Below are 13,224 nucleotides of genomic sequence, written 5' to 3' on the forward strand. Positions count from 1 at the left end.
ACGCGGGCCGGGCCGGTGAAGATTTCTGCAATGAATTGCACCGTTTCTAGTCAGCTTGCTTTCCCTTCCTCAATCTCAAATCTTCGTGCTGAAGCTTCGGGGCCCCTGCTCTCCTCCTCTCCATGGCCTGGCCTCCGACTCTGCAGAACAGACCCCTCCTGCTGGGACGGCCTCCCCGCCACCATCTGCCACCTCTCCTCCTCTTGTTAACAAGGAAGCGGGACCTAGATTCCTACGACCATCCCTCCTGCATGGCCAATGGGGCCCCTTCCCAGGCTCCAGCTCCCCTGCCCCCTGCTGCTCTGGATGTCCCCAGCTCAGGTCTCAGACTGGGAAACCCGCCTGCAGATTCCCTGCCAGCTGCCCTGGGCCCGAGCAGACCCAGCACGCTCTCCTCCCGAGCAGAGCACGCTCAACGGGGTGGGTCACCCTCCAGACAGAAGCCACTGTCTACTGCAACTGCCCTGACTGGGGATCGAACCCCGACCTCCTGGTTCTTAGGTCGACGCTCAACCGCTGAGCCCCGCCGGCTGGGCTACTCCCTTTACTTTTAAACCCAGTGGCCAAAAGGTCTCCTAAACCAGAAGCAAATGGACACCAGGGATCCGAGAACTCAGCACTCACAGACTGAAAAAGCTTCAGAAATGCTGATTTTTACAAATCCTACTTGAAATGAAAACCTTGTGGGAGAAAACCACTTCGAACTTGTCCTCTCGGATACACTGAACACCGGCCAAATTGTTTTAATTTCCGAATTTATTAAAATGATTAACCTCAATACTGCAAGTGCATGTACAAAATATTTGTAAAAAATGTTTTTAATGAAACGTTAAAGAACTTACCTCAAATGCTGAAAAAGTCCTTTTTTTGTTTTCATTCTTTCAGTACAAGGAATACATTGTATCTCAAAAGTATTACAACTCGGCAAAACAATTTAAAACAGTAGTTTGAAAAATGATTGAAAATTGAATACTTTACATATATTTCTATGATCATTTCCTAATTCTTACGACGTGACAAGTCTTTACCAATCATTGCATAAGCTCAGCTGAGAGTTTTAGTGAATGGAAGTTTTACTGACCTCTTCCCGGGGGTCGCCGGCGAGCGTGCGGGTCTCGCCATCCCGCACGGCGGAGCCCGACAGCTCGGAGGCCCCCAACCTCGACGGCGGGAGCAGGCGCCCGCGAGCACCGACTCCAGGCAGTGACTGCTACCGGGTGTCACTGCTCAGACCGGGGGAGGGTCGGCCTCCAAGGACCAGGCCACAACAGTTAAAACTAACATCATAAATAAGTTACTAGAACGAAGCTTAAAAATGGAGAAAAGTGGGAAACAGGGTATTTTATTACTTTTTCCATAAGACTGAGATTCCCGCAATGGCCACTGCGGGTGCTCCAAGGAACAGCTCACGGTGTGGTCTCTGACCGTCCGCAAGACGCTCCACACTAAGGTGGGGCGAGAGGCGAGCCTGTGCCCTCCGGTCCCTTCCAGACACACGGCCTACGCCTGACCCTCCTCAGTGGCGCGGGTCTCCCGTCCACAGGGGCCCCGGGAGGGCGGGCGTGGGCTGTAAAGTGCTCCGGGTGCCTGGGGACAGACGGCTCCGCGGGGCTGCTGTGCCCGGTGAGGTGGGGACCCTAGACCCGCGGGGCGCCGCAATACCTGAGGGGGCAGACCGCCGTGACACCCGGGGCGGGAGGGTACACGGCAGCAGACGCGACGCCTTGAGGAACGGAAGGAGAAAAGCCTCTGCACTCAGGAAACGTTGATGAATATTATTAATTTCTGCCTGGAGCCCACTGGCAATAGTGTTAAGGAACTTAGCTTCCCGGAGCCCGGGAGCCGGTGGGAATCGGTTAGAACAGCAGGCACAGAGGTTTTCTCCTCGCGGCTTCTCAGGACCCGCCGGTTCCTTCTGACAGTTTAAAGCCGGGGCCGCCGTTCTAGACACCCCACGGGCCCCGACTCGGTGCCACCGAGGAGAACCGCGCACCAGAGAGCACGCACCGCCCAGACGCGGGCGGCCGGCGCAGACGCCCGCGGGGCCACACCCGACTCTTGTCCGATGATTCGTAAAGCAATCCAGAAACATGAAGGACTGGTGCTGAACATAAAAGTAGTAAAATTATGTTCATTAAGTTACTTAAAATTAATTTATCTTCTCAAAGTGCTTCAAAAACAAATTAAATCTGACTCTTCTTTTTGCTTAACTGATAATATAGTCAAAACTCTCTGATATTTTCATACATAAACTAACATAAGCCAAGAACTCCCACTGATGCAGTGCTTAAAACTATGTATTTATAACTTCCTATTTTATTGGCATGGATATTTCTAAACTTAAAAACCTTCCTGGTAAGTTCTTTTAATTTCTTATGACAAAAATTTCTCACAACACACAAATATTTACAACATATACACTGTTTTCAGTTCTTTACAATGAATTTCAAAGACAAACATTTTTATAGGTTACCACAGAACAAAAGCTGTGACTCATGTTTTTATTTCATAAACTATTATAAGTTAAAGTGAATAGAGTTTTAATATTCCTTGTAGCATTTTACAAGTGCAACAGAAAACTTGAAGACCCAAATTAAGACAGCGGTAGTTCATCAGGTAAACGCTGCTCGTTGTCGTCACACTGTTCACAGCAAATTTTTGAAAAAATAAGCACCAATCATTCTTGCAAAGAACAGTTTTATCTAAAAGTATTGAAAAGTGTTAAATACAAGGTCTTTAATTTACATGACAAGCAATAAATACGCTGCATCGAAGCTCCTCCTGCCCGCGGCTGCCGCGTGCGCAAGGGGCTGCGGGCCGGCCGGCGCGCAGGGCGCTGCCTTTTTTAAAAAAACCGACCTGACTCCCAGCGGATGGTTTGCTGCTGAACCAGGGCCACACGCAGTACGCCGGCCGGCCACCAGCGTGGCACGGACCAAACTCCAAGGGGGAACATCTAGCAAATAAACCAAAAAGCCAAAGACCGCTGCTGGTGATATTAGCATGTACTAGAAAACTGAATATGCTGCTACTGTGGTTGGTTTAAATTACGGTTTAGTCCCATATTAAAGAGCCAGTCGACGCTCTTAAAGTTAAAACGCCTGTGCAGCCACACCTGCTCCCGACGTCCGTGTGGAAAGCTGCTGTTGCTGCCGTCTGCCCGAGCCTGGGCTTCGCGACGGCTTCGCCTCTCCCTCGGGATTGCACGTAAGAAGCTATTTAAAAAGTACAATAAAAACTTGCACAAATCGGACTTCAGAGGAGCCGGTACGCTGTACACTGTCTACGGGTTATGCTGATAAGTGGAGAAAAGAGAGAAGTGCTGCCGCTGAATGTTCCGGGGGACACGAGGCTGGAGTTCTTTCCTTCTTTCGCGCAGCTCGTCCCAGGCCAGGCCGAGGCCCGAGCTCACGCGTTGAGCCTCAGAGACTGGTCCTCCCTCCTCCGGGAGGAGATGTCGATGTCTATGGAGTCCTTGCCGACGATGAGCCGCAGCCGCTTGGCGGGGGGCAGGGGGATGAAGTCGTCCTCGAAGTCCTCCTCCTCCTCGCCCCCCTCCGAGGACGAGGCGTCCGTGCTGGGCTCCGCGTACTGGCCGTAGTCGCCCACCTGCACCCTGGACTCCAGGAGGGACAGCGGGTCGCCGCAGCACACCCCGTTCTCGTGCAGGCCCTCGGGGCAGGGCCCCCGGCCCTCCTCGTCCCGCTTCAGCTGGATCTTCAGCTTCGTGGCTCCGCCGCCGGGCCCCGCGGTGAACCCGTTGTTCAGCTTCGCCACGTAGAGGTTGCTGTCGTTCTCGTGGTCCTTGCTCAGCTTGATGCTGATTTTGGAGGAGCTCATCCCGTCGTCCTCCGGGTCGTGCGTCCTGCTGCTGCTGTCGTGGCGCCGGCGGAGAGTCAGTTTGGGGATCCCCGAGCTGTTCTCCAGGATCAGCTGGGCGTCGTACCGCGTGATCCGCCTCTTCTTTTTACTCTTCGCGGTTCGGAAGCCGTCTTTCGCTCTGAAGCTGTCTGACGTCACCCCCGAGCCATCAACAGGCGAAGGGGCCCAATCCATGTAGCCGCCGGGCGCTCCCTCCGAGCCGCTGTGCTCGCCCTGGCCCGGGAGGCGCCCCAGCACGTCGGGCACCGCGCCAGCTCTTCCCGGGGCCTCGTGCGCTGGGGTGGAGTCCTCCGCGTTTGCCAACTGCCTCACAAGTTTCCCTTGTCGCGACTTCTTTTTGGCAATGCTGTCACTCCGAGGACACTTTGCTTCCCCCCTCTGCGCGTCAGGCGCCAGTTCTCCTTCCTGCGCCACAGGGGCCAGCTGCTCGCCACTGTCCGGGCAAGGCCCAGCCGGGCTGCTCTCATAGCCGTCCGACGTATTTGGTTCAAGCTTGATGTCCGAGGTCTCCTTCAAATTCAATCTCGTCCGCACGGACCGCCTGGTCGTGTACGTGCTGGGGGCGCCCTCCCCGGGCGACGGGGTCCCCCGCCCCGGGTTCTGTTTGTGCTCCCTTGCCGCGTGTCTCGTCAAGCACCCACTAGCCGCTGCGGCCGGTCCTGGTCCCTCCGGCTCCCTCTCTTTCTTAATGGGCAAGTTTTTGTAGAGAACTACTTTGGGCTCTTTCAGGACCAGGTTCCCCATCTCGAGTTTTCGCGAAGCACTCTTCTGCTCCAGCCGCCTGCAGTGGTTTCTCAACTTCACCTTGGAAAGTAAAGGCTTTGTGGGCTTTTTCGGTTTCTTTGGTACCCTGGAATCATTCGTGTGAGTGAGCTTAGATGAGGTAGAGCTGGAAGAAGCTGGAACTCTCGACACAGACTGCCTTGTTAACGTTCTGCTCTTGCTGGTCTTTTTCACACCAACTGAAGATTTTCGGCTAGAAGCTGCAGTTAAAAGAAAAAATGAATGAAAACCAGCCTTGATAACCCAAAACAATGCCCCAAACCAGCCCGTCAGCCACCTAACGGTCAGGTTATAAGAACGTGTGGCAGACAGACCCCGGCCGGCTCCTGCCTGCGCAGAAGCATTGCTGTGTTCTCCCTTATCTTCGCTTTCTCATTTCTGCCTCTACTTTACGGAGCATCTGTTCTCGGCTGAACTGGGTGTTTAAAGAACCCCTGGTACCAAGTACCTGGATTTCACTCTATATTCGTCCTTAATCTATCATGATACTGGTCCAAAATCAGTATTTCTTTCCCTGATTTAGTATTTTACCACAAACAAGATTTGAAGTAGACCTAAGGAAAAAAATCATAGTTTTACTTTCACAAATTCTTAAAATAATCATTTTAAATAGTTTTCTTCTAAAATCCAATTACTCATTAACTCAAGAAATATAATGCAAACCGGCTCAGAGAGGCAAAGTCTATCCCAGTGGTTTCAGACAAGAGGAGGAGATCCTGGGCAGCACGGGCTCCATTCCCTACAGACAATCGCCCCGAAGAACGGCACAGTCGTTCCCGTCAGCGCCGGGAGGACCAGCAGAGCTCACTCGCGTGGCCACATCCCTCCCAGGCCTGCCTGCTGCCCACAACCAAACGGAGAGGGAAGAGGCACGCGGCCAGAATTCCTCTCAGACAAGGGGACTCCCACGTCCTTCCTTGGGGCAAGGACACAGGGAGGCTGGGACGACCCCACTGGGGACCACCACCTAAGACCTCAGGTGGCGGCTGAAGGGCTTTATGAGAAGCTTAAGGTGGCTCAAGTCCGAGCTACTCCCCAAGTGAGCCTGGCCTTGCCGCTGGCCCGCTGCCCCGGCGTGGTTTCCTCCGCATCCACACTTGGGCCTGTACAGCGTCTTCCACGAGTCACTGTCCCGACTAGTTTCCCACCTTCCCGCCTGAAAACCTCTCCCATCCAGAGGCCCCCTCAAGTCATTCACCAGGGAAGCTGAGGCGACCCGTCGCCGCCTCGCACCGGGAAGCGAGGACAGACCACGGCGAGCGTGGGGAAGCTCGCGGGGCGACTGCTGTCCCTTCCGCACGCCAAGCAAGTCAGTCACCACGAGCTAGTTTTCACCGAGGAGCGAGAACGAGGCTCGAGCGTTCCAACAGGATCAGGCCGCCAAGAAAAGGAGCTCTGTGCTCACGCCCGGCAAATGGCGCCGAGGACCCAGACCAGCAGAGTTCCCAGGACTGAGGCCCGAGGACCGGCCCGGAGCGCGCCCACCTGCTACCGCGGAGGCCGCGCCATTGGGATCACACAGGACTTGCTGGAAACTATTTTAAAATATAAGGATATTCGGGGGTTCTGATGAAGTCTCTTTCCGCTGACAAGCCTTCCTTCCAGGCGGGCCTAGCAGACGTGCCTGCGGACGCAAGTGGCCCAGTGTTCTGCGCTCAGCTTTCCGGAGGTGGCGGCGTGGCCTCTGCTCGGCCTGACCGTCCTCTGGCCAAGCTCAGTGGTTCTCAGCCTCATTTCCCCCTTCCCACCCCTCTTATTTCGAGCCTGCAATTAGCCGTACAGTATAATCACACACACGCTGCTCTCTCGACAGGGATCCCCCTGAAATCGGGGTCCAGCCGGGCCCTCGCACGAGAGCCTTGACCAATCTCTGACACCCTCCAGCCCTCACCTTTCTCTGCAGAACGTGACACTAACCGCTCGTTTTCCTGGAAACCTCCAGCTCAGCCGTCGGCGAGCGCACCTCCTTCCACCTGCCCCACAGCAGTCCTCAGGCCCCTGGAAAACCACAGGGCCTCTGGGTGACAAGCACCTCCCCACCCACGGCTACTACCTGCAGGCAGTTGCTGAGCCACTTTCTCTAGCCTGGTTCTCTCCTAAATGACAGACCACATACCACCAAGTATCCGCTGGTACCTGGCTCTCACAGCCCCTCGGCCACTGCACTCACCATCCCGTCTCATGGCTGCTTCTCCTAAGTTGTCCGTTTGGGTCACCACCACCAGAAGCCGGGAGGTCATCCCTGACACTTGCTCTCCCTGCCTCCACTCAGCCTCCTTGTCCCATGGCGTCCACTCCTGCAAAGCCACTGGAGCCACCCACCTCTCCACTGCCAATGCCAGTCTCCTGCCCTTTCTGTCTTCCTGCTGCTTCCCCAACACCCCCCTCTCCGCCACGCAGCCGGAACGGCCTTCCTGGTGCGCCCGGCGCTTCCGGTCAGGACTGAAACCTTTCAATACCCTAATGTCCTAAGAATAAAGTCCAGAGTTTTAAGTTATGCTTACCTTCTCTCTTCCCACCTTCGATTCCAGTCGTGATAAACTTTACTTATCCAAGCCCACACTCACCTCCTTATAGTATTTTTAAAAAATAAAATTCCCTCTGCTTTGAATGTGCTTCACTTGAACAACTTCTCACCCTCTTCGAGGTTCAGCTTAGGGAACACTTCTCCCAGGGAGCCTGCCGCGACTTCTTATGTAGAACAGGACACCCTTGCTGTGTACCCCACGATGCCCGAGAGGCCCCTCACTTGGACACTTATTTTAATCCGTAAGACAAGGATCATTTTGTCGACTGGATCTCGGCTCTCCCCGCACACCCCTCCTTCCCACGGCATCGCCGTCAGCTGACTGCAATGAGCCACTTACAAAGCACTTGGGTGTTTGTTCTAAACAGCTCAAAACAGACTACTTGTCGCTATGGCTTGTTTCACTTACGTTTACGTATCCATAGTGTATCCTCATGTTGTCTAAAACCAATGGATCTCCTCAAAAGTCCAGCTAAAAGGAGTGCTCACCAAGACGAAGGTCGAAAGGGACATAAGCAAGCTGGGCAGAAGTGTGAGCAAAGTTACCAAGACAGGAGTGCAGCAAGTGCCCAGGCTCCTCGCTGTCCCCCGAGGGCCACGCTATTCCTGGGCGCTTTGAGAGTATCAGGGACAGCAGGGTAAAGGGGGAAGACAGCGGCCACAGAGGCAGACTAGTAGGAGTCTATCTGGAGACAGGGCGCTGGCACAGGGCAGGGGAGGTGTGCCGGGGCGGCCCTGGCGCCAGCACTCAGGCTCCTCCCTACTGGCCAGGACAAGCCCCAAATGCTAACTGAAACAGTAACTTTGGGTGGAGATCCACATTCTTAGCAATTATTATACAGTAGGCGCTGGGCAAATGGCCAAGTCAGTATGAACTCAATGCTCACAGGCATCTCTGGAGTAAGAGCTGTCACACTGTGAAAACCAAGCTCACGCGGACTAGTGTGCCCAAGATCGTCCACCTGGCAAGCGGCAGAGATAGGATCTGAACTGAAGTCTATGGCTCAAGATCCCAAGTTTTTAAGCACTGCCTTTAAGGTACGCCAGCCCCAACTCATGGGTCAAGGAGCCGCGGCACAGCCCTCGCGGTCATCTTAGAGCATCCTCAAAATCAAAAGGCAGCCCGGAGTGGGCATCAAGAACCGCAGCTGGATACGAGAGCAGCAAAAGGGCAGCAAAGCGCCGACTGCCAGGGCTGCGTCCTGCGCGGTGCTGGAAAAGCCCCAGGTGCCCAGAGAACGTGAACTGAGGGAATGTGAGGACCACACACAGCTCACACCTGCAGAGCTCGAGGAGCCAGCAGCTCCCATCTTAAGTGACCAACACAGACTGGCAACGGCTGCCTGGACCGGGCCTTGGGACGGGCCCTACAGGCTCAGCAGAAAAGAGCGTTCAGGTCGAGGAGTGACAGGCAAGAGAGAAAGCAGTGACCAGTCCCCCACCTCTAGGACAGGCGCTCCTTAGTTAGATAAACTCACTCCACCGGCCCAGTGTTCTGGGTTCTGCACCGACTTGCGTTTGCAGTGACACACATCCCGTATCACAGCACTGAGTATGGGGGCGGCCCAGCCGCTGAGGCACAAGGACCTAGAAAACCAGAATCTTCTAACAACAGCATAACCCAGGCTTCCGAATTGAACTTGTGAAAATGGATTTCTTATCGTCTCCTCTCTTTGGATTCTAAAACCACCACTTGGGTTGCGGCTCTTGAGACACCTTTCAAAAAAGGCCGTGGCCCTGGCTGGGTGGCTGCGGGGGCATCAGCCCATACACCAAAAGGTGTGAGTCTGACCTCCAGTCAGGGCGCCCACTTGGGCCGCAGGTTCGATCCCCACTTGGGGCGCATATGGGAGGTAACCAATGGATGTTTCTCACATCAATGTTTCTCTCTCTCCTCCCCTTCCTCTCTCTCTAAAGTCAATAAAAATTAAACATCTCACCCGGCCAGCGTGGCTCAGCGGTTGAGCGCTGACCCAGTCACCTCCTGGCGGTCGCCAGTTCGATTCCCCTTCAGGGCGCATGCCTGGGTTTCGGGCTTGATCCCCAGTAGGGGACGTGCAGGAGGCAACCCATCGATACTCTCATGGATGTTTCTATCTCTCTCTCCCTCAAATAAATAAAAACATATTAAAAATAAGTTAAACGTATCCTCAGGAGAGGATTAAAAACTTTAAAAGGGACCTGTGTGGAAGGGAGGAGAGCTTTTCATCCCGCTGGGCAGAAAGAGCTCTTTAAGAATATACACGCAGCTCGGGGAGCGCAGCTCCTCTGCCAGCTGCTAAATTCTAACAAGCTGCAGGATGAATGTGGGCAGCTCTGCGTGGAGAGTGCACCCCGAATCTGCACACACAGTGGATGCCCCCTCCCTTGGGAGAAAGGCTCAGGTAGCTCTGGCTTTGCACCAGCTGTAGCCTCAGAAGTCTTTTCTAGGATAGTGTTTGAGACACAAACAGCAAAAGAAACACAGCCTAAAAGAACGCATGGAAGAGCCAGAGAAACACTGCGTGAACACAGCAGCGTGCACAGCGGCTGGAGTGAGCCCGTAGCTCCCTGAGCACCCAGCAAGTCTATCACCCGACCCCATCAACCACTCTGCAGAAAGGCAGCCTCGCATGGAGGAAGCGCGCCTCCCATCAGCAGCCACTGCGAAGTGCGGCCTTTCCCTCCTGTGACGCTGAGGCTGTGGCTCAGAGGGATGCCTTGTTCCCTCTGGACTTTAGAAAACGCCGTTTATAGTGTGCTCTGTGTCCCGTGTGCACCTGTCCTGTCAGGCATGAGCTCCCCGAGGGGGGCGCACGAGGCTCCTACATCTCTGTATCTCAACTACTACCAGGCTTTTAATATGTATTTGGTTTATTAATAAATATTCCCTGATGGTCACACAGTAATACATTCAACACCTTCCAAAAATATCTGTATTCCAAACTAAGCAGGGTACTGAGTTCAGAATCTATACATCAGAAATATAGTTAATGCATAAAAACACAGAACACCCCCACGAATGTCACAGAGCCACTCAATGTGGACAGTGCCGTGGCGTCTCCATATGCAAGTCCCCCAAGTCTCCCGCTTCACCAAGGAACCGACTCAGAAAACAAGCACTGATTACGCTGCGTTTATTATTAGAACCACGGTCCACAGGAATGGCGGACCAGCTGCTCTTCTGCTCACTGTGGACATTACAAAATGGATGAAACACAGGGTTACTCTTACACTACAGAGGCCATGCCTGGCCTCTACTCCGGCAGCAGGTAGATTTGGGAATTCATGGCAGTGGCCTTCGCCATCACCGGGGACACCTCCCCTTTTCTTCGAGATTTTCTGCAGGGAGAGGGGAGCACCCAGTGCCGGGCTGAAAGCGAGTGAAGATGGGAGAAGAGCCTAGAATAGCCAGACCTCAGAGGGCCCTCGGGCACTAAGAAGTGTCTGTGAACATTTAGTGCCGAAGCAGGTACACCCTGGGCATCACCAAGTCCAAACTTTCAAGCTTGATTCCTGTCAGACAAGTCGGAGTGAAGAGCCTACTACTTAGTGGAACGAGAGAAAACTGCAGTTACCCAGGAGAAACGCAACAGCAGCCAGAGTGCCCAGGGCTCCAAGCGCCACCAAGATGACGCGCCTTCTGTCCGTCCAGGCTTCCCCCACCTTTCCTCTTTATTCTTCGCTCTCCCTCTTGCCCACTCCAGTAGGCCCCCTCCCCCGCACCTTAAAGCCTGCTTCTCCCCCCTTTCACCTTGCTGCTTTCGGCAGTGGCTGTGTGCGCACAGCGACACTTAATACGCTCCCTTGTCACAATTCCAAGCCTGCTCCCCAGTGGCTGCGGGAAGTGGGCCTGCTCACCGTGAAAAGGCAGCAAGCAGTTCAAAGGCGGAACCTTGCAGCTGGGAACTACGCACTTCCCAAGTCCACGCTCCACCCCACAGACGGCCAGGCGCGGGAACACCCGTGCACCTGCATCAGGCCGCCCAGCCTGTCTTCTCGGAAGACACGATGAGAGTGAAACTAACACTTGAAACGTTCCCTCAAACATACATGTGACGAGCCTGGAACAGGATGAAGAATCTGCTACCCAGTTACCAAGTGTCCAAGGGAAGCAGCCACATCAGCCGAGCAGAGCGCCCGGCATCCGGAGGCCGGACACAGCTGCTCCTGCAGGCACGTCACCTCCAGATGCTGCTGACGCTCATGAGTCCCAGGGTTTCTCTCAATATTCAAAAGATCAAAACTATTGAAGCATATTTTAGAAAGCAAATGGTGTGAAAACACTTAAAAAAAAAAAGAAATGCTTAAGTCTCCCTTACTTACTTGCATTGTTTTTTTCCTGAGTGGTATCTGCATCAGTGTTAGAGCTGACAGATTGACTGTCTGAATTTTTGCTGCTGTCACCTAACTTTTTAAGCCTATTTAAACGTTTGTCTGTTTCTCTGAGTCCATATTTGCTATTGATAACAGGAGCAGGCGCAGGCAGTCCCACTCTGGATTTAAAAGCACCAGTTCCCCGTCTGAAAGAGAAAACAGCACACGTCAAACAAACAGCGTACTTACTGACCACAAGCTGGGCTGCTGGGGACTCTGGGCCACATCAGACCTACAGATGCGATGAGCTGATGAGGCCTCAATCATCACTGGAAATCTAGGGCTCTCAAAAGAAATTAAATATATATAAAATCAACAAAAACTCTAAACTTAAAATAACAAAACGAATTGCTATGACTACTGTCAATTATTAACTGCCCATAAGAAACCACTGGACCCTGTAGAATTTCATGTGCAGATAACAACAGGTAGCTAATTCTTCAATCTTAAAACTGGCTAGTGCAACAGTTAGGTCTAAATTGTGGCTTAAATAACCCACCTGTTCATTATATTCTAGCTTCATTCTGACAAATTAACACGACATCACTGAACATTGAGAATTAAGGAATTAAAAAAGGAAACCAGGGAATTTCCATAAATCAAGGCATTACTTAGAAAAAACTGAATGTTAGATACAAACCAATCCCAGCTGAGATTCTGCATAAGAAAGCCAGGCTGTATCAGTGAAAGGCTGACTTTCTGAACTACAAAAACTGTTAAATAATTTCTTTAAAGTTACTGAAATAAACATAAATGACCATAATTAAGTTAATAAAATGTTACTAAAAGACTTGCTTTTATCCTGGGATAAGAACACCTTCTGACCTGCTTCATTTGTATTATATAAACCCTCTGAAGTGAGCGTGCTTGCTTAGAGCTCCTAAACTTCCTAACGAATTGTTCTGCAAATCTGTGCTTTCTTCAGTGTGTAACGGAAGACTTCTACTCAGCTCTACTCAAAAGAGTAAGCAATTTATACAGTGAGAGGTTAAAAACAAGCCCTCCCCACTGCACTCAGCAGTGAGAGGTCTCCGGCCGAGACTGCCTCAGCCTGTTAAGAAAAGCCGAATAACAACAGCCCCTGACCTGTGGCGGCACCGGACACCCGCCTGTGAAAGCAATCTTGCCCTGATGGAGAGCCCATGTGGCGGATTTCCTTCAGGATTTCCTCCCCAAGGAACTAGTGTTTCGCTGTTTGCTAAGGGCCAATGGTTTTATTTTCTCTCTCTAGCCTCTTACCTCTTTTCACACTAAGGAGCACAGACCTAAACCTAGCGTGGAAGCTGCTGTTGGTGCGTCAGGTGAGCCTTCTCGCTCTCACCTTCACACGATGCGTCTGGAATTCTCTTCTTAGGGAAGCTTTTGTAAAGCAACAGAAGACTTATTGCAGGACCGCCTCGATTTTTTTCAAAAGGTGCATTAGAAATCCTCACCGAGGCAGGCAACCAGTTACACGCCACCCCACCCCAAAATATATTCAGAAAGTAAATCCACAAATCCCAAAGGCCATTTCATTCCACATGGGCAAGAAAGTAAAAAACAGTTTCAGACGTTCCACGCCTTTCACCGTAACACTAACACTGCAGGTTCACTCTAGAGAGATGGAGCACACCTGAAGTTCGCTCACACAAACTAAATGACGGTGGTGGGATTATTTACCTGGAAATTAGTTTTTT

General features: G+C 52.5%; 1 protein-coding gene across 9 annotated transcripts in view; it reads right to left on the reverse strand.

The window, feature by feature from the left end:
• Positions 1 to 745: 745 nt before the first annotated feature.
• The window catches only part of KMT5B (lysine methyltransferase 5B), a gene marked incomplete at its 3' end in the record, with an annotated part of 48,422 nt that continues 35,943 nt past the window's right edge, over positions 746 to 13,224 (reverse strand). For 8 of the 9 annotated variants that reach the window (XM_081152713.1, XM_081152711.1, XM_081152710.1 and 5 more), the window contains 2 exons: positions 11,498 to 11,694; positions 746 to 4,865 (listed from right to left, as the gene is read on the reverse strand). In XM_081152713.1, the coding sequence (XP_081008839.1) occupies positions 3,409 to 4,865; positions 11,498 to 11,694 (1,654 nt within the window). Of the gene's footprint in view, positions 4,866 to 11,489; positions 11,695 to 13,224 lie in introns of those variants that run through there. The other variant, XM_081152714.1, reaches the window with a different exon arrangement.

Source organism: Miniopterus schreibersii, assembly GCF_964146895.1.
Source record: "Miniopterus schreibersii genome assembly, chromosome: 12".
NCBI lineage: Eukaryota > Metazoa > Chordata > Mammalia > Chiroptera > Miniopteridae > Miniopterus > Miniopterus schreibersii.